Source organism: Colossoma macropomum, unplaced genomic scaffold, assembly GCF_904425465.1.
Source record: "Colossoma macropomum unplaced genomic scaffold, Colossoma_macropomum, whole genome shotgun sequence".
Classification (NCBI taxonomy): domain Eukaryota; kingdom Metazoa; phylum Chordata; class Actinopteri; order Characiformes; family Serrasalmidae; genus Colossoma; species Colossoma macropomum.
In genome coordinates this window covers 16,059,226-16,084,358 of record NW_023494799.1, presented here as the reverse complement: position 1 = coordinate 16,084,358, position 25,133 = coordinate 16,059,226, and the positions used below count along the sequence as shown (strand labels likewise).

The 25,133-nt window shown below is 39.4% G+C and overlaps 1 protein-coding gene across 6 annotated transcripts in view; it reads left to right on the top strand.

The window, feature by feature from the left end:
• The window catches only part of si:ch211-247n2.1 (calcium-activated potassium channel subunit beta-2), a 42,548-nt gene that overhangs the window by 4,895 nt on the left and 12,520 nt on the right, over positions 1-25,133 (top strand). The window contains exons 1-3 of one of the 6 annotated variants that reach the window (XM_036587188.1): positions 11,002-11,024; positions 16,198-16,254; positions 23,538-23,651. In XM_036587188.1, the coding sequence (XP_036443081.1) occupies positions 11,014-11,024; positions 16,198-16,254; positions 23,538-23,651 (182 nt within the window). In that variant the 5' untranslated portion in view covers positions 11,002-11,013. Of the gene's footprint in view, positions 1-2,954; positions 3,082-10,438; positions 10,577-10,709; positions 11,025-16,197; positions 16,255-22,345; positions 23,428-23,537; positions 23,652-25,133 lie in introns of those variants that run through there. The other 5 variants (XM_036587194.1, XM_036587189.1, XM_036587191.1 and 2 more) reach the window with 5 other exon arrangements.

The window sequence follows — 25,133 nt, the reverse complement described above, 5'->3', positions numbered from 1 at the left end:
TTTTTGCTTAACATAGGATTTCAGCTGCTCAACAGTTCAGGGTCTCCTTTGTCGTATTTTCATTTTATAATGTGCCATATGTTTTCAGTGGTGACAGGTTTAGCGCCTGGACTCTTTTAATACAGAGCCATGCTGTTGTAACACATGCAGAATGTGGTTTGACACTGACTTGCTGACATAAGCAAAGTCTTCCTTGAAAAAGACGTCATCTGGATGGCAGCATATGTTGCCAAAACATGTATATATCGTTCAGCATTAATGGTGCCTTATCCAGTCACCCATGCCATGTGCACTAATGCACCCCTATACCATCATGAATACTGGCTTTTGAACTGTGCACTGACAACAAGCTGAGTGGTCTTTAGTCAAGAGGATGCAGTGTTGATTTCCAAAAAGAATTTCAAATGTTGATTGGTCGGACCACAGGGCACTTTTCCACTTCCCCTCAGTCCATTTTAAATGAGCTTGGGCCCAGACAAGGTGGCAGCATTTCTGGATCCTGTTTATATGTGGTTTCTTCTTTGCATTTAAGAGTTTTAACTTGCATTTGTTGATGCAGCAACAAACTGTTTTCACAGACAGTGTTTTTCAGAAGTGTTCCTGAGCATGCAGTGATTTCCACTACAGAATCATGTCTGTAGTGGAAATCTGATCATGGCCAGCAAATACTAGTTTTTGGCCTTGTCCCTTGCATACAGAGATTTCTCCAGATTCTCTGAATCTTTTAATGTTATTATGTACTGTAGATGATGAAAAGCAAAAGCTCTTTGCTATTTTATGTTGAGAAATGTTATTCTTGAATTGTTGCACTATTTGATCATGCAGTCTTTCACAGAGTGGTGAACCCCTCCTCATCTTTACTTCTCAAAGACTCTCTGGGATGCTCATTTTATACCCAATCATGTTACTGACCATTAACCACCAGATGTTTTTTTGAGCATTACACAACTTTACCAGCCTTTGTTGCCCCGTCCCAACTTTTTTGGGATGTGTTGTTGGCATCAAATTCAAAATGGGCATACATTTTTCAAAAAACAATAAAATTTCTCAGTTTCAACATTTGATATGTTGTCTTTGAAGCATTTCCAATGAAATGTAGGGCCTAAATGATTTGCACATCATTGCATTTCGTTTTTATTTACATTTTTTTACATCATCCCAACTTTTTTGGAAATAGGTTGTAAAATGATAAGGCTTAAAGTGAGTGTTGTACAGCAAAGCAGACCGGGAGCTAAACCAAAAGAACAGAATGACATTAAAGCCCAAAAAAGCTATTAGGAACTAAAGATGAAAGACTTAAATCATTTTCAAGTACAAATCCATCAAAATTTCACTGAAGTTCACAACTAAACAAATTGCTTATGTTTATCACATAGTGTACTGTGTAAGTTTCATATTCCAAAGAGATGCCACAAGACAAGTTTTAAAAGAATACATCACATATTAGTGATGACTGCCTATTGGTCAGTCAGCACGTTCCCCCTTACTCACTAGCAGAGATGGGTACTAAGTAGTTAAATTTACTCAAGTACATGTACGTAGAGTAAAATATAGATGGATTTGTAATTAAGATTAATACTCTCCTGAGTATTAAGAAAATACTCAGGAGAGTATTAATCTTAATACTTTTACTTTTACGTAAGTATATTAGTGAGTAAAGGAATCTAAGGCTACGTTTACACAGCAGGTAAAAGTGGCCCAAATCCGATCTTTTTCCTCAAATGTGACACAGATGTGTCATCTGTGTGGCAGTGTGAACAGCAAAAACCGCACTGAATCTGACATTTTCAATTCCGATTTGAGACGCTTTCATATGTGGTACTGAAATCAGATCCGTATCCGATCTGCGGCAATGCGACTCAGTCTGAACAGCCAGATCGGAATTCATGAGACTTTTACGTCAGTACAACTCGACATTCGTCATAATTTCGCGCTGCTGAGACTCATAAACGTTTAGTCTGATGTTTCTGTACTAAAATATTAGATGAGACTCATCAAACCGCTCCGTGATCGAAGAGGTTTAGGACGAAACGGCCGAACGCGGCCGGAGGAGCCCGAGGCTGCAGCGTCAGAGAACAGTTTAAGAATCCGAGGACACGAACCAAAGAAGTGGCCGCGGCCGAATAACGAGCCCTTTTTACGGCGAACTCGAACACATTCTGGGTGATGAGCCCAGCTCAGCTGTCAACCACTGGAACTTTATACTCGCTCCTGTGATGCTGGCGAAGACGAAACTGAAAACTGCGGGAGCGACAGGCGTTCACTGGCCGTCATGACTGTTTATCTCTGGACGAGCCGCCACGTGAAGCATTGTTCTTTTGCGCATGCGGGTCGGTTTAGGAGCTGATCTGTTCAGACTGATGTCGCATACAGGTCGCATTTAAAAGATAATGTGAACAGCCAAACAAAAAAATCGGATTTGGTGAGAAAATCTGATTTGGGCCACTTTTACCTGCTGTGTAAACGCAGCCTAAGTTAACTACTTTTTTAGCCACTTTCATTATGTTTTGTTGGTGATGACATGTATACTGCTTTGCGTTTGGTCACACCTCTATCTTTGGAACTTCAGCGTTTCGAAAAATCTCCAAGATAGTAACTTTACAGGAGACGTCAAAAACATTCTTTACTTTCAATGTAAGTTATTGTAAAGAGATTTTATTCCAAGCAATTTTGGAGCATTTCTGTTGATCCATTATGAAATTATACAAAACAAAAAAGGACAGCTGCCATGTTCAAATGATGTAGAAAAGCAGGCTACTCTACCTGCTCTACTAGTGCCAAGGTTTCTGTTTCCGTGCACACACACACACACACAAACACACGCATATACACACACACACACACACACACACACACACACACACACACACACACTAGATGACTAATTTTAAGCGTGACAGCAAGTGAGTCTATCGTGCTTGTCACTCTTATTGCACTACAAGCTATGTCAAATATTTCAAGCATGGGGCTTATGCCCAGCATTAGCACAACTGTGTCTCTAATAGTCCCTCAGAACCTGGCTCCGCAGAAACATTTAAACCGCTACTGACAAGTGCTGACTTTGGCTCGAAACACCTGAAGGTAAGACAGTTCTGCAAGATTCAGCTGCATGAAAATGTCAAAAATCCTCCTTTTACTTTCTCCTTGTACTTCCTTGAATGATTTGTCTTAATCTGCTTACTAGATAATCATTAAAGTAATTGGGATCTAATAAAGGTACATTGTGATTTTATATTATTGAGATGCTTAAGGTTGGGATGCAACCATTGTTTGTATTCAGAATACAGGAATTAAGTATCTATTTTCAGTCAAAGTTACATTATCAGAGTTCAAAACACCTTTTACATTTTTAGAAGAATACTTGTAGAATACTTACCCACTAAAGTTAAAATATATACCATCTTTAAAAGAAACGCCTTTGATGCTTGTTTATTAACTATTTTACCATCAGTGCACGGCACGTGGAGATGTACTCTAAAGAAGAGCTCTAAAAAGGCTTCTTTACAAACACTGAAGTTCTTGCTAAAGCCTAAGACTGATAATCAATGTGATGATCAGTTAGTAACCTCAGCATTACTGAGCTCTCCTGAAGCCTGAGTAGACTGAGAAATCACATGTGATTAGTTATTTATTTGAGCGTTACAGAGCTCTGTTAAATCCTGAGTAGACTGATAAATAGGGCTGCATGATATTGACATAAAATGCGATGTTTGATAAAGCTGTCAGATATTACAATGACGATATGAGAACCAAAAAATTACTATTAAAATAATGTTTCTCTGGCTGGATGTAACACCAGTGCAGACATTTTTTTGGGATGTGTAAACAGAAAACTAACAAACCTCTTTTTAAACCCCTCTTTAAACAAAAAGCAAAATACAAAATTACAAAAGCACCATTTATTATTCTGCAAAATAAAAAATAAGAAATATGTATTGCAGAGATTTATATCACAACAGCAATAAAATATGATTTATTATGCAGCCCTACCTACAAATAAATGTGATGATCAGTTATTTATCTGAGTTTTAATGAGCTCTGCTAAAGCCTGAGTAGACTGATAAATAAAAGAGATAAGTCTGTTATTAATCTCAGTGTTACTCTTTTGAGGGATGATGAAACTGAACAGCTTCCTCAGAAGTGAATAAACTGTGTTTTGTGGCAATGACATAAAGGCCATTGACTAAAAATCACACAGCTACCCATATTATAGTCAAATTTGCAAGATTGTGTTATTGGGATATGGTGAATTATTTGCTTAATTCAGGGGAGAACAGTGGAATTATGGGAGCAGCCATTGACTGAAGCAAATAATGAGAGCCAAAATTGTGTAAATATACTTTTCATAAAAAATATTAACAGAAGAATTACATGAAGAAAACTACCGAGCCAGTAACAGTGGGGAAACTGTAAATTAGAGAGAAATTACAAAAGCTGAGTTTGTCCCATGTGTCTTAACAATATGTATTCAAAATATATTCTAAATGTGCTATGAATATGTTATGGTTTTATGTATTGTAATGAAATATGTTACTGAATACTGTTATGACAGTGGACTTAATACTCAGCCATCACTACTTTTTCAAAGTATTCTGCCCAACACTGGTGATGCTGATATAAGTGCTTGAATTATGCTGCAAACAAGAGGATCCAAATTCCTGAAAAGCAGGCTTTCAATGAACCAGAATGTTTTTTTGAACTTAAATAATCGCAAAAGAAAACAGTCCTCATGAGTAAATGTAGTAACATTTAGTGCATATCACCAATTATTCTTGAGATATTTTGCCCATTGTCAGTAAAATAAATAGGACTGATTTAGGGCTCATCAGATTTTGAGATTTTCATGCAACATCTGGTGTTTGGATTTTTGGAGTTTTTTTTTCATCAAGAGCTTGTAATTGTGTTTGTAGTTATGGAGTGTGGCGTGTGTGGTGTGTTGGGGTTGTCTGAGCAAACAGCCGTAGAAATTGGACTCTTAGCCTTGAGACATGAGGTCTTTACGCTTCATTTCAACTTTCACTTTTAAGTCTGGTTCAGTTTGTTTATCAAACTTGGTAGCATTTTTGAAGACAGCTGCAGTTTCTTCATCACACTAGCACAAAATCTAGCATACATTGGGCGGTCTTGCAATGAATAACATCATCTTCTCTCTTTTTGATTTGGCTGAGAATATTATACTGAGCATTAATTTAGCAAATGCCTTTATTAATCTCGAAAAGTGTCTCTGTCTTAAATTGTGAGCATTTCTTTGTTGAAGGGACCTCTGTTCACATGTACAGTACTGTGTAAAAGATTGGAAATGAAATAAACCCAGGTATAATATCAGTTTTTTCAATATTTAGTGTCTCCACTTTTCTATGCTTTTTTGTCTTTTCCAAGAATTTTCCAAGAAGTTGGTTTTATGCTCTGCTTCTCACAATCCAAGTAATCCCAAGCACATTCAGCAGTATTGAGGTCTGGACTGTGTTGTGGCCAGTCCATTGTTCCGAGAACACCAGCAGCTTCTTTAAGTTGCTTCTTCATTTTTATCTATTTCCATTTATCACTAACAGCTTCTTGAAACCTACACATCTTCTTAGACTCCTACTGTTGTCCTCTCACAGTGGAAAGATGGACAGAAAAAAGCTTTAAGTACTGGTCATCTGATGGTGAGAGTTTTGGTGGTCTACCAGGCCTTGCATGATTGTAAGGAGTCCCATTTTCTCTATGTCAGGGATGGAGAACTTATTATTTAAACACACCTGACTCAACTCAGCAGTTAATTACCATGTTTAGTTGTTGTGTCAGAGCAAAGAAATCAGCAAATTGCGCTGGACTCCGGCTCCCAACTTCTAAGTTGACCTGCCTGTGCTGTCTGACCTTCAGGTCGCTCGGTAGGAGCCTACAGTTCTACACTGCACTTCTGCTTGGTTCTATTTTCAGCACTAATACACCATGAATCATGCCGGCGTGTGGCACAGTCACGTCCCATCAGCACTTAGAACACAGAGGAGGTTGCTGAGCTCTCACTGAGTAGGTTAGTGCACCCATCCTCATAGAAGGTACAAGAGAATAACAGAACCACAATAACAGTGGATTTTGTTGGGTTTCATTAGCACTTAAAAGGGTAGTGTCAATTTATCCAGGCGGCCACTTTGTCCATGGTCGTACATTGAGTTGTCAGTTTATTAGGTACCAGTTTATTTTGCCTTCATACTTTGGCCATTCAGGTTATCAGAACAAGTTATATCAGAAACAGAATTTGGCAACCCTCCTTCATTATGCCCATCAGTGGAAAGGTACTGATGACCAGATATCATTTAAGTGGTGAACCATTCTCAACACAGCAGTGACACCAACATGGTAATCAGTGGTGTAATTTTGTATTAACTTGTATGGGTTTTGTTGTTTTGAGGGGCTCCCCAAACCTGCTTCTTGTATTTTAAATATGTGTATATATTTACATGAATAATTGAGAATAGATAGGCTACTTACACCTATTTGCTTTTAATACCAGTAGCATAATGTTAATTTCCACTAGTACCCACAAAGGAATTCCCTACACACCAAACTAGCAGCGATGTATATTCACATTTTATAGCATTAACTCAAAGCTTTAACATGAACACAGACATTTGAAACTTGCATTTGGCATTCAGCTAGACAGAATAGATCAGCAAAAACCTGCTAAAAGCATGTACAAGCCTCACATTATTTTGAAATAAAACCTCTTTTGGGAAATTGGCATTCAAAAGAACTTAATTGCAACTGGAAAATAATCAACCAATACAGCACAAGAGGGAGTATGTTAGCACAAAAAACATCACAGCTGACTGTGTGTAGTTGTGCGCAGTCGCCCCGCAGATCTACCTACTGATTAAATCCAGTATGCTTTTCATTCTATTTGCAATTTGAATGCAGTATACATAAACTAACAGTACGTACAAGGGTTGTAAATGAACACTATGAACAATCTACAAGAACTGACTATGGGGCACCACATGTATTGTCTAGTTTGTGTGGCTTTCTGTTGTTAGCAGCATGCAGTGCTGTATGGGTTAAGCTTAACGTCACCACAGAACATCAATTAGATTAGATTTAGTTGCGATTGAGACTTTAGTTGGCTTGTCCATTTTGTGATGAACATAACCAGCCAGTTCTGATTTACAATGCTGTACACCAAAGCTACATGTTTCATGTTTTCTCATAACCTTGCCTGCTGCAATACTATAACTTTTTTGTCCAAACACAACAGAAGGCCAGTTGTGTCGCACCATGCAGGGTATATGATTTTATAGAAGCTACCATTTCCCCAATCTTCTCTCTCTCAGTGGGTGTACAAACAGCATTTGAAGTGGCAGCTGGGGCCAAGCAGCTCTGCTCAGGCGACACAACGTCTAAAACCCTTATTCAGTCAGCCTGGTCTCCATTCTGGTTCACTGTGGTCTCATGAATTTCACTGTGTGTTTAATGAAATGGGGAGAGCAGCACAGTGGAACTGAGCATATTTGTAGACCCTCGGGTCAAGTCAAGCAAAACAGTGCATTTCCCTGTACATTTGAAAGTTTGCAAAAGTTTACAGCTTAAATCTCGCCAGCCACTTTATTAGAACTCCTGACCTTGTGGGTCCATCTCACTGGTGTACAGGTGTACAGAGACTGTAGCCCACCTATTGCCATGCACATTTCTGTTAGCTATCCTCTAGCCCTTTATCAGCAGCTTATTTTTGTCCACAGAGCCATTCTTGTCTGGATAAGTCTGTGTGTGGACCACTCTCAACCTAGCTATGACATCAACCTGTGAAAACCTACAGTGTCGCTACTGTGACCAATACCACACACTCACTACATCCTACTACTCAATCCACCACACAAGTGAAATCTGGTTAATAACAGTTCTGTGTTTAGAAACAGACCAATGACTGATGTCCAAATTTTGCTTCTTTAGTTTAGTGCTGGAGCTACAAGGCTAATATTGCTAACAAACACTAGAAGCAATGAGGGCTCCACCTATTAAGTGAGGTACAAATTTTGCTTAGGGCCCCCAAAAGGCTAGAGCCGGCCCTGACTAGAAGTCAGTAGTCACCCAAATCTTTTCCATAAATACATTCCCAAAACTTTTTCCAAAACTTACCACCATCTCAATCGTCGACAAGTCTGTGCGACCTTAATGAGACCTGGATGCGTTCTGAGAGAAATTTTGGGGATTTATTTTAATGGAAAAGATTTGGGTGACTATTAACTTTGTCGGGAATGTTGGCTTTGTAGCTCCAACATTAAACGAAAGGTAAATTTTGGTCAGCAGACATGTCTTGGCTGATCATTACAAATAATGTAAATTTGATTTTTAATGAAGATTTCATGAAGTTGCTTTAACAATGGGGGAGCACTGCCCCAAATCCTGTTTACTGCTACCGCAGAACTGAAAAGTATGACATCTGTAATTATTGAATGTGTGACTTCCCAGAGATATAATGTTCGATGTCAGTAACAACACTATTCAAAAGCAGCTGTTATGCTGCATTTAAGCAAATGTATTGTCCTTTGATCAGTGAGAAGCTAGTGATGCATTAGCCCTTAGACCACACCGGTGGAACATGAAAAGCCAAAGTGTGAATCCAGGCAGAATTTTCCACTCGACCTTCACGAGCCCTGTGTATAAACTTACATCAGTAACAGCGCTGACAAGCCACTGTTTAGAGTTATATCAGGAAAAGCATGTGAATAACTGACATATCTCTACCAGAGTCCCAAGGTTATGACACAGCTTTGTATGACACCTGCCATACCGTGACTTCTCAGAAATCCTCACCATTTTATTTAATGGACCGAACAAGTGCGGAGGCTCTTGTTTGTCTTGGGTTACGTGGCCAGGAAGGTGCCTGCTGGATGTAGAACAAAAAGCCTACAACCAGACGAGCATTCTCAACCCCCCACAGTGTTGTGCCATTCACCCGGAGCGATTGTGCTTGTCCTGCTATGAAGGGAATCTTTGAAGTATATGCTACTGGCTACCGGGCAGCCTTCACCATGCTTGACAGAAAAGATCGCACAGTCGCTCCAGACGACCTTTAACAAGCGAGCTGTGAATGAATGGGGGCCTTAACGAATGCACCCATACACAACTTGATACTGTAGTCGTTGAATTAGCTGCTGGGGAATCCAGTGTCTGGATGACACAGGGAAGTTACCTAATTTAGACATTTGGCTTTTGTATAATCTTTCACGCAGTTGTGTTTTATATGTATAACAATTTTACAGGAGAAGGAAAAAATCTACTTTTAATGTAAGTCAATGGAACCAGACTTTTTTAAGCCATTTCTTTTGGTCCATTCATCATGAAAGTTACACACAATGTAAAGAGCAACAGGCATTTATGAATTACGACAAAAACTGAAAAACGACAAAAATGGACATACGAGGTTTTGTTCCGACAGCAGCGATATATATATATATATATATATATATATACATGTATATATACAGGTTGCCCTCTGAATTTACCATAAGACTTACAGAATCATAAGGATTAGACATTGAAAGGAGGAACAGAACTAATGTCTTCCTTCAAAGACTGAACAAATGTATGAATCACTAGTGAGACATTGCAGTTGTATGCGACTACTCTGCAGCAACAACCACAAATCTCAGCACAAAACAATTTAGGTGTCCAAAGCGTACAAAGGATCAGGATAAAAGTCTCCATGTGAAAGGACGTCAAAATCTTTCATGCATAGTGACCTACAGATATGTGCTTTTGACGTCCAGAGCTTAGACTTTAAAAAGCCAAAGGTGACTGAACAAGCTACTTTTGTACGCTGTTTGGTCCTTTGCTTGATTGCTCAGTATGGAAGCAGCTAATGAATGGAATATGTTTATTGAACTCTTTTGCAGGCAAGCTCTGATTACAACAATCAGCGGTGGCTGCAAAAATAGCCAAAAGCAGTTCAAAATGAGTCAAATCTTTAGCAGTTTGCAACCTAGATTGACATATTTGACTCCTGACTTCTCTGCCTTGGTGCTTTCCCATCAAAGTCACAATTTTAAAATGAATTAAGGGTCAAAAATAGCTTATATTGTTTTTGCTACACTTTCATAAGCAAAAAGCCTTTCTTTCATAAACTGCTACTTAGCCCAACCTCAGTGACACAAGACCAAGTGCATAACTGTTAAAGTAAGCAATACGAGAGCCCGGCCAGCACATTAGAGCTGACCCGGATTTATCACTGTTGTTTGAGGGTTATTACCATACTGTTGCGCTCCCTCATTCTGAGTGGGCTTGAATGTGCAAGATTAACAGCCTGCTGAGTGGATTCCTGACTGGAGGCTGGGCCGGAGGAGCACAGTGAGTTTTACGTTCACCAATTGATGGCCACTGTCAGAAGCCCTCCCCTCCAGCCCACAAAACAATATTGACAAACGTGCATGCTGCACTCTTCCCAAGAGTGGCATGTCAATCTTTTATTGCCAGTCAGCCTGGCCCTGCTGAATAATCTGTTGACAGAAGCCTGACCACGTTAGACTGCCCGAGTAATGGCCACCTCTGACTGCGACTGCACCCGATGCTGTACCTGCCAGGGACGTCTGTGCGATTCCAGGTATTTTCAATATGCGACCCCACTGACTAACGACATAAGATAAAGAGAGAGGATTTATCGTTCAGATAGAGGAAGGAGGAAATTGCCTCGGCCGGCTTCAGTTAGCGGCCTGCTCTCTTAGTGCGAAGCAAATATTTGCCACCCGACAGCAGCCTTCACCAGCACTATTTGCAGTGTTTTCTTTAGCAGTATGTGGCATTGATGAAAAAGAAAAAAAAAACACTGACAATGCTGACAAATCCTCATTTAGTGAGCTGCAAGATAAGCGCACAACATGCTCTTCTTCGTTAAATATTTACCTAACTTAGTGACTGTGTTACTGACGTTTTAAGGACACGTTTTGTTGCATTTTTTTCCTTTAAGTGGAAAATAAATCAAGCAGCAGGCATGTCAGTGAGGATTAATGTGCTTCTAGTATACAGGAGTTAAGTCAAGAGATGAAAGGCAGGTTGGTGGGTTTTTTATTCTACTTTATAATATAAGGTAGGTAGGTTCTTGTGGCTTTCTTTGGGATGTCCATTTAATTATATATTTCTTGTGAGACTCATAGACAGTTATGAGTTTAATGTACTGATGCATTTGTATTTTGTATTTTCCAAAAATATTGGATTTGTATTTTCAAATCAGCATATAATTACAAGTATATTAGTTATATAATATTATGTAAGTAAATTAGTAAGTAAAGGAATCTACTTTACGTTTTCACCATTCATATTTAGCTACTAATTCCTTTGTTGTTTATTTTTAATTTCATTATGTTTTGTGATTGGTCACACCTTTGACTTTGGAGCTTTAGCCTTTTCTTTTAGACCAAAAAAATGCCAGAAAGAGAGGAATAGAGAGCGCACAACCCTTAGTGCTGTGCTGATAGATGCTTCCACTGCATATCTTACTTAGTTACTTAGTGCTTGATTTGTTTTTGACCTTATACTTTTGTACCTCTACTCAAGTTGTTTTTGGGAAGATACTTTTATTTTTACTCGTGTCATTATTTTACCCAAATATTAATACTGTTACTTGAGCACGGGTCTAGGCTGCTCTACCCATATCTGCTGTTAACACTTCTGGCCTTTCAGTCATCGTAATTAGGTCGTTAATTAAGGTCTATTACTTTCATCACCTTTAAGACATATGCTGATCTTCCTGCCAAAGACAGCTGTAGGGCCCCTTTTTGGTTTGTACTACAACAACTGCATGAATCTAATTGCATAATGGTCAGTAGTAATCTCAGTGGTCTATAGTGATGTATAAACTGATTGGGACCATTGTACTGAATTGGTTTAAACTGCAGTCCCACAGTAAAACACTATTTAAAAAGTAAGTGAGACTGCATCCCTCATGGCAGCATGGTGAGATCCCATTATTTTGAAGTAAAGTGTCCCAACGTCTGAAAATCAGCATGTAACAGTACAAACTGTCACTACCAAAACACATATTTCTGCAATTAAGTAAATTTCTTGTGTTTTAATGAAAAATATTTAGATTTTATGTGTGTACAACCATTTGAAGCTGTGTTTGCTAGTCGTGTACTGGCTAGCATTTCTAAATTATGCCCAAAATTAGCTAAAATTGTCACGACAGAGGCATTTGGTAAAGTTTCAGAACTGTTATGGGTAACACTTTATTTGGAGTGGTCCTTTGTAGATGATTAATAAACTCTTAACAGATTGTCAGTAACACATCAACAACATATCAGTGAAGTAGCAGTAGTGAAGCATCTGAATACATTGAAGTAAAAATCTTGAAGACATACTGTTGATACATTACTTACATTAAGTAGATGTATTGTTACCTAACCTAACACAACCTTACCCAAAGCCTAATCCTAACCCTCATATTTTTTATATGTTACTGAGAGTCTGTTGAGTGTTTGTTTCATCTAGACAGGACCACTCAGAATAAAGTGTCACAGTGTTATGACAAAATGGAATAATCAATCATTTATTTTAATAAAATAAACGTAATTAAGGTTTAGGGTCATTTAAAGAAAAAGGATTTTAGTCCAAGTCAGTCAAAAGTCTGGAACGCGTTTTCAATTAGGTAGAATGATCCATTATAGCTTCTTTATCACTTCAAATATATGTATACAGAGATTCTCTTTGTCCTTTGAATTGTACTTTTGTCCTTTGAGACTTCTGAGTTGACAGGTGGTAATTTCACTGCCCTGGTTTGAGTGGTTTATGGCTTTGCCAAGAATGTAAAAGAAGGTTTGGGATGGTTGGGATGTGCTACAATGAACATTTCCTTTTTGGAGTTGGGACTGCTGATTGGTTCTCCGTAAGCGTGTAATTTAGCTGGTGAAGAATGGTCTGGGAAGAGTAATTTTAGTGTGACGATATGTGTTTAACTGGGAGTGATTGAGGGTAAAATTACACGAGGATCGGAAAAAACACCAAAGTCTCTTTGTAGAATTACAATGATCCTGCAGTTTACCTAAAATCTGTTTCCCCCGAAGTCACGTCACAAAATCTCAGCTGGAGTTCCAGCTGGAGTAGAATATGAAACATAAATTATGTGAAATCTAAAGATGCGTTTGTTGAACTTTGAACAAATGGCAGTGAACTTCACATTAACATCCTCGGATCATTTGCTGAATAAGTCGCAGCCAGAACGCCTCGTTCACCTCAGTACACACTACATGCAGACTCAGGCTGGAGGAAGGCTTCTTTTTACTCAAAACCAGCCAGACGTTTCGGACACTATTTACAGCCTACAAATAGTTCAGCACTTGCTTGTCAAATACACCCACCAGGGCTGCCCCCTCCCCCCCCCCTCCTTCCTCTTGCCTGGATCTGTCACACTTTCAGAGCAGATCTGGGTAGCATCTGGTTGTAAATTACATGTTGTGAAATGTGAGGCATGCCTCCATGCGGTCACAAGGTTTTTTTTGTTTGTTTGCTTTTTTTTTTTTAACTGCATCATGCTGTAAAAAGAGGCAGTGACCTTCTTCAGTTCAACATCATGCCTTTTAGGACACTGATCCAATATACTCCACCAGCTTCTTATACCCTTCTGCCTGCTTCTAGGCCTGAATTACAGAAAAAAATATATGGAGAGTAGTCTACTGAATTAGTTCCAACTGCAGTCCCACAGAAAAAAATAGAATATGAAAAACAAGTATTCAGACCTTGGATATTTACAGTATTTACAATGCTACAAATTGCTGAATTTAGCGTACTGGAAAAAAATAAAATATACAACCCCATTTCCAAAAAGCTGGGAAGCTGTGCAAAATGTAAATAAAAACAAAATGCAATGATGTGCAAACATTTAAACCCTACATTTAATTGAAAATAGTACAAAGACAACAAATCAAATGTTAAAACTGAGAAACTTTATTGTAAAAAAAACATACGCCCACTTTGAATTTGATGCCAACAACACGTTCCAAAAAAGTTGGGACGGGGGCATGTAACTGTGTTTCATCATCTCTTATTTTAGCAACTTTTAACAATCACGTTTGGGAACTGAGGGGACCAATTACTATAGTTTTGAAAGTGAAATATTTTCCTATTCTTGTTTGATACAGGATTTCAGCTGCTCATCAGTTCGGGGGCTCATTTGTTGTATTTTTTATTTCATAATGCACGAAATGTTATCAGTGGTGACAGGTCTGGACTGCAAGCAGGTCAGTTTAGCACACAGACTCTTTTAATACAGAGCCATGCTGTTGTAATACATGCAGGGTGTGGTTTGACACTGTCTTGCTGAAATAATCAAGGACTTCCCTGAAAAAGACGTTGTCTGGATGGCAGCATATGTTGCCAAAACGTGTTTATATCGTTCAGCATTAATGTTGCCTTCACAGATGCGCACGTCACCCATGCCATGTGCACTAATGCACCCCCATACCATCATGAATACTGGCTTTTGAACTGTGCACTAATAACAAGCTGAGTGGTCTTTAGCCCAGAGGACGCAGCGTCCATGATTTCCAAAAAGAATTTCAAATGTTGATTTGTCGGACCACAGGACACTTTTCCACTTAGTCCATTTTAAATGAGCTTGAGCCCAGAGATTTCTGTATCCTGTTTATGTACAGTTTCTTCTTTGCATTTAAGATTTTTAAATTAGTATTTGTTGATGCAGCGACAAACTGTTTTCACAGACAGTGGTTTTCAGAAGTATTTCTGACCCCATGCAGTGATTTCCACTAGAGAATCATGTCTGTTTTTAATGCAGTGCATTCTGAGGGCCCAAAGATCACGGCCACCAAATACTGGTTTTTGGCATTTTCCCTTACATACAGAGATTTCTCCAGATTCTCTGAATCTTTTAATGTTATTATGTACCCCAGATGACGAAAAGCAAAAGTTCTTTGCTGTTTTAATGTTGAGAAATGTTATTCTTGAATTGTTGCACTATTTGATCATGCACTTTTTCACAGAGTGGTGAACCCCTCCTCATCTTTACTTCTGAACGACTCAGCCTCTCTGGGATGCTCTTTGTATACCCAGTCATGTTACTGTCCTCTTGTCAATCAACAACTAGGTGTTTTTTTAGCATTTCACAACTTTACCAGCCTTTTGTTGGCTCCCATCCCAACTTTTTTGAAACGTGTTGCTGTTGTCTTTATACTATTTTCAATGAAATATAGGGTTTAAATGATTTGCACATCATTGCATTTTGTTTTTATTTACATGTTGCACAGCATCCCAACTTTTTTGGAGATGCGTTTGTAAAATGTGGCCTGTACAAAATTAAGGCACATTTTAGCAAATAAACATACATTGTGCTCTAAATTTTCAGAAAAATGTCACGTTAAAATTTGTTCTCTGTAAATGAGTCACTTAGAAAATCAACAAAACATATCATTTGACCTGAGCTATTCAAACTTTTCCATACGACATAATACATTTTTCACACTTAATATATTCTATATATATCCAGCATTTTGATATTAATTGAGGTTTACAATTTTTAGGTCACTGCAGCCTTTCAGTCAGTTCCACAATAAAGCTGTACTGAATTCTTCAGATTATTTTAGGTAAATCATCCCAAAGACAGAAAAAAGAAAGATCTATAGCTAAGAAGATCTAACATAAACAAGCCCGTAGCTACGTAACTATGCAGCTATGTAGTGAATAGCTGAGAGATTTTCATGCCAATAGTGAAAACTGTGTAGTTTATAGATAAACAGTTGTCAGAAAAGTTCTAAAACTGAGTAATCAGGATTTTAAACAGGATTGCTAACCAACTCAGCTAGGTTCCCACTTAGCGTCTATATAATTCTGTTTTATGAGCAGTAATGGAAGCTCTCACTGTGCAGCTCTCTCAGATCTCAGAGCTGTTTGGTTTGCATAGTGAGCTCTTTTGTTTATCTACCTGCATTTGCATCAGCAGAGCAGCGGAGAGCGTTTAATATTCCTTGCACTTTTATGAGCATGTGTTTGGATTGCGTCCCTTTCTGGCCAACAGTGTAGAAACTTTCCATAATAAAATTCTCATTAGAGTAATGACCTGAAAATGGTCTCATTAAAAGGTAATTACATTTGCTTGATGAAAATGATAAATTAACACAGAGGGAAAATGTCAACACAATTTCAAACAATAATTGAATAGAGAGGTTTCTTGGCAAAATGTTGACTGTTGTCTCTCTGTTGTGAAACACTTTTAAAAAGTCACTGTGGACAAGGGAGGACCACTCTTTCTGCAGGACCCCCAAACCTAACCCAAAGGTAATCATATCATACATGTCACATATAATAGATAAACAGGGAAACAGTGAAGTCAAAAGTACATCAAATCTGAGCATTTACTGAATGCACATGTAGGTTAGATTGATGTGTGGCTCTTGTTTTAAGGCAGCACAAGACCAAAGACTGTGGTAGCACAATACAGATATTGTGGTGGATGCAGTGTGTACATGGGTTTATATGGACTCATGTAGTCACACTCAGTGACCATTTATGAGGTCCACTATCAGTGTTGGGAGAGATACGGTAAAAATGCATTCCAGGACTGATTAGTAATTACCTGTTAAAAATCTAATCTTTAACATAATCAAAACAATTACTATATTAAAATAACATAATCTGATTACTTTTCATTACTTTTAGATTACTTGACTTTTTTGAGCTATTGATTCAAATACAGACAAGAGAAAAAATCTCATGTTTAGCCAACTGGCCAAATTGTGGAGCAACATATGGAAATATTTAACAAGAAGATTAAATTTGTACAGTACAAACTGTGTAAGTTATTGTTTCATATGTCAACTGAATGTGTTAAATAATGTATCCTTAAAACTCTGTGCCTAAAGTAGAAAGCTATTAGCACTTAAGTTGCTTTTGTGTGCATCATTAAAAAAGAGGAAACCCACACTAGCAGGATCTCACAAATGTTTGCCTGTCTGCAGTCACAAACTGTGAGTATATTGAACATTTCTAAACAAACCATAGGTAAAAACATGATTTTGTTTATCAACTACATCTAGGCCAGGTGTGTCCAGCTGGGTTCCTTGAAGGCCACATGTTTGCAGAGATTTGCCTTTTTCCATCTTCTAACTCTCTGGATTCTATTCATGAAGGCCTAACTAATTAGCTGATCAGTTGAATCAGCTGTGTTTAATGATACAGAAGCCTGCAGTGCTGTGGCCTGCCAGGACTGGAGTCATCTAGACCAGCTGCAGTAGGGTTAGCTAGATGCTAACTATACTGCGCTACTAGATAGCCAACAACATGTAACCTACAGCTGCTATAAGTGGTTTGAAATCCAGTGTCAGAAAGTAAGTATACACCACTGTTAGCTTGATAATAACAAAATACTACATAATTTAATATAGAGACAACAGTGAAAAATAGCATTATTGTAATAGTTATAATAAACAAAAACTACTTTGAATTTAGGTTGTGGAGATGAGCACAGAACAAAAAGCTGGCAAGAGTGCTGTAAGTGGTTTTAACAAGGAATTCCACTGATCTTTCCAAAGTTCAGCATAATTAAGCATTAAGATGTAAACATCATCAAGTCCTTCACATCAAACTTGGTTCCTTGCAGGCCACAGGTCTGCAGAGATTAGCCTTTTTATCTTCTAACACTCTGAATTCTGTTCATCAAGGCCCTGCTAGTTAGCTGATAAGTTGAACCAGGTGTGTTGAATGATGCAGGAGTCTGCATATGAAATGAGTCACTGGGTCAGAATGGTAGTGATAAGTGGTAGGAACCAGACATCTGAAGTGTTTTATGCTTCCTGAAGCTACCTCACAGAAACTTACGTGAAGTTATGGAATTACAAACACCTTGCCTGATATAAGAGACATTATAAAACGAATAGTTCCGGTCATAAAATCTGTTTGGCTGAGCCGCATTCGAAGTCCCTGAAGCACCATCTTTTTTTAAGAGTGTAGTATAGCCACAGCTGAGCAAGCCAACGTGTCTGTCTAAATCTCATATTTGCTCCGTGGCTATCAGTGCAAGGAGAGAGAATGAGAGCAGGAGGGCGGCAACAGAGGTAGGGCAGGTCGAGCTGACATGGAAGTGAGCAAGAAAACAGCATTTCACCCCTGTCCAAACAAAAAAAACACATATCTCCATTTGTTTCCAGTGTTTATTTCCCTACATCAGTTCAGCCTTTGCAACGAAAAACAGTATATGTGAACATTTTTTATAAAAATCATATAAGCATGGTATTTTTTGCTCTGTATGTAATATAAAGGAGCCACTAAAACATAAATAAAGCACAGTTTGGCTTTTTTTAATGTAAAATCATGTGCAAAATAACATAGAAAACATGTTTTTGGGGTAATTTTGGTCTAAATATCAAATTGAAACTCACTGTATCATATTGAGAACACACTACATAGCCTGTTGACAAACAAGAGAGGATTAACAGCCAATTAACAGCCCGATTCTGTCCTTCATTCCACTGTGACAGCGCTATGGATCTGAAAGGATGTGTAGCTACTAAGAATGAACTTGCAAGAAGCTTGGGATAATATCCTTTCTTTTCTTTAAAATACTGAAAGCAAGTCTCCCTAAAAGAATGGAAGTTAAAATAATGGGAGAAAATGGACACAAGAAATACTGCCATGTCATCCCTTGGATTTGCAGAGCCACCTGTAATGCAGTAATGCAATCAATATTGTAGCACGCTGCTGCTGGTTTGCACTGCTGGCGCTGCAGAGCGGCTGTGTAAGAGTGGCTACTGGGAAGCGTTGTGTTTGCGGTAGGAGAGACATTAATGAGTAAATAAGTTGATGTTGTTGAGTCTAAAGTATGTACATGTTATTTGTGATCTGCCTGCTTCCTGGCTGTTCAGTTAGCACTGAGCAAATGTTCTTCCTAGCTGCCTGTTCAATAAAAGAGCAGTTGTTTTTAAAGAGCAGAGTTGCCCATGTGTTATTGTTCACTGACACCACACTGGTGTCAGAAGTGGGATAGCATTCCCTAGCAGACTGGAGAGGAATGGTGGTTCCAAAAACTCAAGGTGGATGGCAGAGAAGACTGAGCCCAGCCGAGGACTGCGGAAGAGGAAGGAGTGCAGCTAGGACGGGTGGCAGAAGAGGAAGCAGAGTGGCAAGGCTCAGCAGCAGAGCCCAGCTGGATGATGGTGGCTGACAAGTATCTATTAGTGCCACGGCCCTTCAACGACACTTCAAGCAGGCTCTGGCAGTGTGGTTGCCTGAGGCCGGGGCTCCAGTGCACATTAGCAGCTCGTCAATGGCGCAGCAAGGGACAGAGGAAATGGAAAGAGGCTGATGGAGTCCCACTGGTGTTGTTGCCACCACCAGTAGCATGACAATTGCCCCCACAAGCTGCAAGGAGTTCCTCTGCAAACAGGGAAGAGGACAAAGCGCTCTGTCTCTCCGCTGCTAAAGTTATTTGTGCTATTCTGTTAGTGTAGTGTTAGTGCCTCCTGTCAAGTAGAGTTGTAGAGTTTTATGCCTGTTTCCCAGCCATTCACTCATACCTGAGTGGCGGCTCTCCCTTGCTGCCTGTTCAATAAAAGAGCATTCGCCTTTACAGCGCAACGTTTCCCGTCTTATTATTCGCCAATACCACAATATGTTGTTAATATAATGACATGGTTTGAGGAAGCAACACTTAATTCAATCTGTCTTTAACCTCATCACCAGTGTTGTCCTTTGGAGTTTACCTCCGCTGTTGTAATTAGGGCCGCAATTTCATGCAAGATTAGGCATGCAATTATGTGTTAAATAAGTGGTATGAGCAGGGGATCTCAATGAAAAGAACACTGCTAACAAGACTCACTGGATGCTACAGCATCTGTACAGTAGAAAACTCATCTAGCTTTTACTTTCTTCACTCCTCAAAGTCATGTACTAAGCTGGGATATTGCTTAGGAATGCAAAGGCAAATTAATGTTTTCTATTAAACCTGCTTTATCTAATTTGCTTTAGGAGGTAAAATGAGTGAGTGTTTTACTTCTCACTCCTCATGAGCTCTCGGGTGGAGTTTGCTGGCGGACAGTTGTTAGAGGAGAGGAGAATAATCAGTTATCATTTCCATGTGTCAGGCCTCCAGAAGGCAGGATTAGTGCGTCATTTAGCCACAGACACATTGACACACAGGCTAACGCTCTCAGGAACACTGTACCCCAGTCTGCGCTGCACCTTATGGCTGATCCACGGGGAATGCATCTCGACAACTCACTGTTAATACATAAAGGTGTGTTAGCTATTCATTAGCCTCTGTAAAAGCCATTACCCAGTGGCGTGTGGCACCTGCATGCAGAAAAGCAATGATCTTTTGCTAGGACACAGATGTAAAATGCTCAGATCTCACTATGAACAACAGAATTGTAGTGTAGTTTCAATGTGCGTTGGAGTCATGAAGGGCTTGGCGAATGCAATGATCCATGGCAACGATTTCAGAATGGTCCAGATGTTTTGGGTGTGCTCCAAATGTCTTTGTTGGTGAAAACATAAGAGGTTCCTATGAGACGCTGTGTTCCGCTGCAAGGTGATTACAAGGGCAAATACCAACCATTTGGCTAGACAATAAAAAGCATATTGATGAGGAGTTTCATCTGAGTGGAAAATATTGCCACTGGCTCGAGTCTCCAGTCTGCTCAGGGTGACTTAGCCTCAGTGCTTATCTGTGATTGAACATGGCAGCCTTCTGAGCTTTTCTGAATGACTGAGAGGTGAAGGAGCTTCAGAGGAAATCGCACAAAAAGTGTTTAAGCTTTTAGCCCCCAAGGCATTCAGTAGAGAGAGTTTGTGCATTGCAGACTGTCAGACATAGGCTTGGATGTCAGTTATCTGCCTGAAGTGTTGGCCTGCTTCAATATCAGCTGTAAATACTAGGAAGATCCTTGTAGGAAGGCTTCCCATTCACTATGAGTTTGAGCTGTTACCTGGGTGATGCTTCTGGGTGTCAATAACTAAGATAAACCTTATTTTCAGTGCCTTTGGTCTCATAGAATGTCCCTCAGAATGACTTTGTTTACATCTCAACAGTTGAATAGATGTAGATAATATATGCAAAAATATTGGAATTTCCCTTTAGTGCCATCATGTAATTGACCTTGCTTCATGTTTGTTGAGAACGTGTGTATTATTATTATGAGTTTTACTGTGACAGAAGGAGACTGAAGGCAAATTTCAAAAAAAAGCTACAAAATAGAGTTGTATTCTATTATACACACAAACACAGTTTTCTTATCAGTGGCATTCCCAGCGTTCTCCTCTGGGGCAGGGTTCGAATCTTTTATTGTGGGTTATCAAACGTCCGTCCTGAATTAGAAGTTGCAGCGCTGCCAGTTTCCTTTGGCACCGCTGTGAACAGAGCTCGTAAACAAATGGCTCAGTCTGACTAGCGGAGCTCTCACAAATGGAATTATACGCTCTGAGAGCAGAATGCAGCATTCTGCCAGAGCAGCCAGAGAGAAAAATGTCTTGTCCGTCCAAATATGCAGGCAGCCGATACACGGTTGATGGTCGAGACGCGCCATGAAATGGTTGAGGGGTCACTGAGACGGTGACTTGTGAGCTGTCATACAATCCCACCTATCGCCTGGCAGTAACTGGAGCTCTAGATACTCTACAAAACATCACAGTCACTTACTCTCTGACTCTGTCACTCACTGAGTCACTCACTCAATCACTCATTCATTCACTCAGTTATTCATTTAGTCACTCTCTCACTTATTACTCAATTACCCATCCCCTCAGTCATTCCCTCACTCATTCACTCTCTCCCTCCCTCTCTCAATCACACAATCATCTATTCCCTCAGTCACTCACTTAGGCAATTACTGACAGTCAGTCAGTCAGTCACTCACCCACTCACACATTCACTTACGCAAGCACTTATTCCCTCAGTTGCTCCCTCACTCACTCACTCCCTCCTGCAATCTGACATTCACTCAGTCACTCAGTCACTCACATACAAAGTCGCCCATCCACACACTTACACAATCACACATTCATACACTTATACAAACACCCATTCACACACTTACACAATCACTCATTCACACACTTACACAATCACCCATTCACTGAGTCAGTCAGTCAGTCGATCCGTCACTATCTCGCTCATTTACATAATCACCCATTCCCTCAGTCACTCATTCATTTACACAGTCACCCATTCCCTCAGTCACTCATTCATTTACACAGTCGCCCCTTCCCTCAGTCACTCATTCATTTACACAGTCGCCCCTTCCCTCAGTCACTCATTCATTTACACAGTCACCCATTCCCTCAGTCGCTCATTCATTTTCACAGTCACTCATTCCCTCGGTCACTCATTCATTTACAATCACCCATTCCCTCAGTCACTCATTCATTTACACAGTCACTCATTTCCTCAGCCACTCATTCATTTACACAGTCGCCCATTCCCTCTGTCATTCATTCCCTCAGTCAGTCAGTCAGTCAGTCACAAAATCACACATTTTCTTAGTTGTTCCCTCACACAATCATTCAATCACTGGCTCACAAAAAATAAACAAACAAACAACCTAAACAAATTATAAACAATATTATAAATCATAAACAATAATGTCCTGTAAGTAGGTCCAGACTTCAGTATTTTACTTTCAGATCTACATCACCTGCATACTAGCTTTAGGGTAGTTACTGGAGAATTAATAGTAGCTACTAGTTAATAAATTTTAAGATTAGAAAGTGAATAATAGTTGAGAGGTTAAGGGGTATAACACGGCAAATGAAGGGTCCATTAAAAAGAGCTGGGTAAGCTTTTATCTCCCCTGTTGGTTCACACATAGCTCACACAAGAGGAGTTCAAGTGAGCCCACTTTGTCACACGCGCAGGAGTGTGCAGTCAGTCGCAACTCACAAGGGTCCAAGCACCTGTGTCACCACTGTGCTACTCCATCAAGGCCAATCAGAGTCTGGCTGCTGAGGACGAGGAGGCTCAGAGCCGTGTGTGCTCGCTCTCCCCTCACTCTCCCCTCTCTCGCCCCTTCACTTGCACTGCTGGGGATCAATGGCATGGTGGGCGCTCCTCTCCCTGCCCACCACTCTCCTCATTATCCCCCCATCCCGCTGCTCGCCGCCTATGAATAGTCAATAACAAACAAGCGGGAAGGAAATGAGGGAGCAGATGAAGGCGGCCCCGCCGATTGATGTGTGCGGTGTTTGTGGAGAGCTGCTTTATTCAGGTGGACAGACTTCACTCCACTGGAGGATTATCCTTTGATCGCTTTCACCTGCTCTTTTTCTCTGGAAAAAGGATCTCTTTATTCTGGTTTATGGTTCCTGGGCTTTTTAAAACTTGATCAAGAAGGACATTTTATTGATGGACCCACTACTTTGACTGCTTAAGTTGGGCTTGATGTTAACCAACCTCTTGTGCTTGGTGGAGTGTCTTGGGACACAGTGAGGGACCTGGATTCAGGAGGAGAGAAGTGCTTGTCTGTAAGAGATTCACATTTCTCAAGCTCCTGTCTACCATTAGTGGGAACAATGGCGAGAAACGAGATCTATGTGCTCATGGTTGACTGAGAGTGTGTGTCCCTCCCTGCTAGATTGTCCAATCAGTCCGTAGCCAGTGCTTTGGAGAGTGCCGGACACAGTGGAGCGGCTGGGAGGATGTTCCTGTGGGCTGGAACCAAAGGAGCTCAGAGACCAAACGAAAGAAGGTAAGATGCTACGTCATAACAAGAAATATAAATGTATGATTAATGTAAATAACTGCCAACTGCTGTTGTTGATAAGTTGTATATTAACTCATATCCCCAAAATAGTAACTTTACAGGAGAAGGAAAAAAACCTTGTTAACTTTTAATGCAAGTTAATGTACAGAGGTTTTATTCCACGTCAGTTTGGAGGATTTCTATTGGTCCATTCATCATGAAATATTGACTCAATGTAAAAGACAGCTACTGTGTTCAAATACTGCAGGAAAAATACAAATCAATAAAAATTGAGCTGCACGTTTCCTTTTTTCGACAACAATGATCTGAGCTAAATGTGAAAAGAATCCTGAAAGCTTAACAAAAGGTGGTTCAAAGAGAACAACAGGCTCAAGAGGCTGTCATATATGAAAAAAAGGAATTCTTTGGATTTACTTGATTTAAACATACATTTATGTATCATTTCCACATGAATAAAATACATTACACAATTCAACCATATCAACATAGTTTAGCTTTGTGTTCCAGGTTGCTTACGTTTAGCAATTGTGTTGAGGTAATATTGCATTTGTATACAAGCACAAATTATATATACAATATGAATTCATCAGCTTCATCAGCTCAAAGCAACTTTAAACCTTCTTTTCTTGTCTTATTTAATCTTTTGTGCATGTAATACAGATTTTAAGAACAGCAACAGGCAGCTATTGCTTGCAGATATTGTTGTTTACTTTAATTGCATGTTTACTGTTTTAATAATGACACTTGTTATTATGCGCTAAAGTTAAATGAGGCATGGAAAAGACAGGAGGGAATCAGACATAATCATTTTCGTCTCACAGAAAGTCTTTAAAGTCATTAAAGGGCCCATAGCTTACATTTTTCCTGTATTTTATTTTCTCCCTTGAGGTATAGAACTTTGTGTGGTTTTATGTACCAAAAATGGACATAATTCATGTTAACATGGCCATTTTCCAACATCTCTTTATCCTCTCTTTATCAATTTATTAGAATTCAACTGGCTTTTTTGATACTGTGCATTTAAGTCTGATATTAGATTACTGAGCTCTGTTCTAAATAGATGTCCTGAATTGTGCCTCAGTCAAAAAGCACTAAGAGCTGAAACTCTCCATAAAACTTCAGTGTGAATGGGCGGAACTAAACTGCTGTAGGCTGAATAAGTGAGTATATGTAAATAAGTTGGGTCTTGTGAAATCACAGAAACAATCAATAAAAAATGGACTGTGTTTGCAGCACAGTTTCCACATGTGCGCTGTATTCACTGAGTTTTGAAACTTTAACAGTGTTTACATACTACTTAAACTGTAATTAAAACAACAACAACAACAACAAGGGAACATGATATGGGCCCTTTTACCCCTTAAATGGCCAGGGTTTTATTACACACTTCTATAACCCAAATATAGTTTAACAAGTTTAGTTACTGCATAATGAGCCCTAGCATGTAATAAACCTGGGATTATAAGG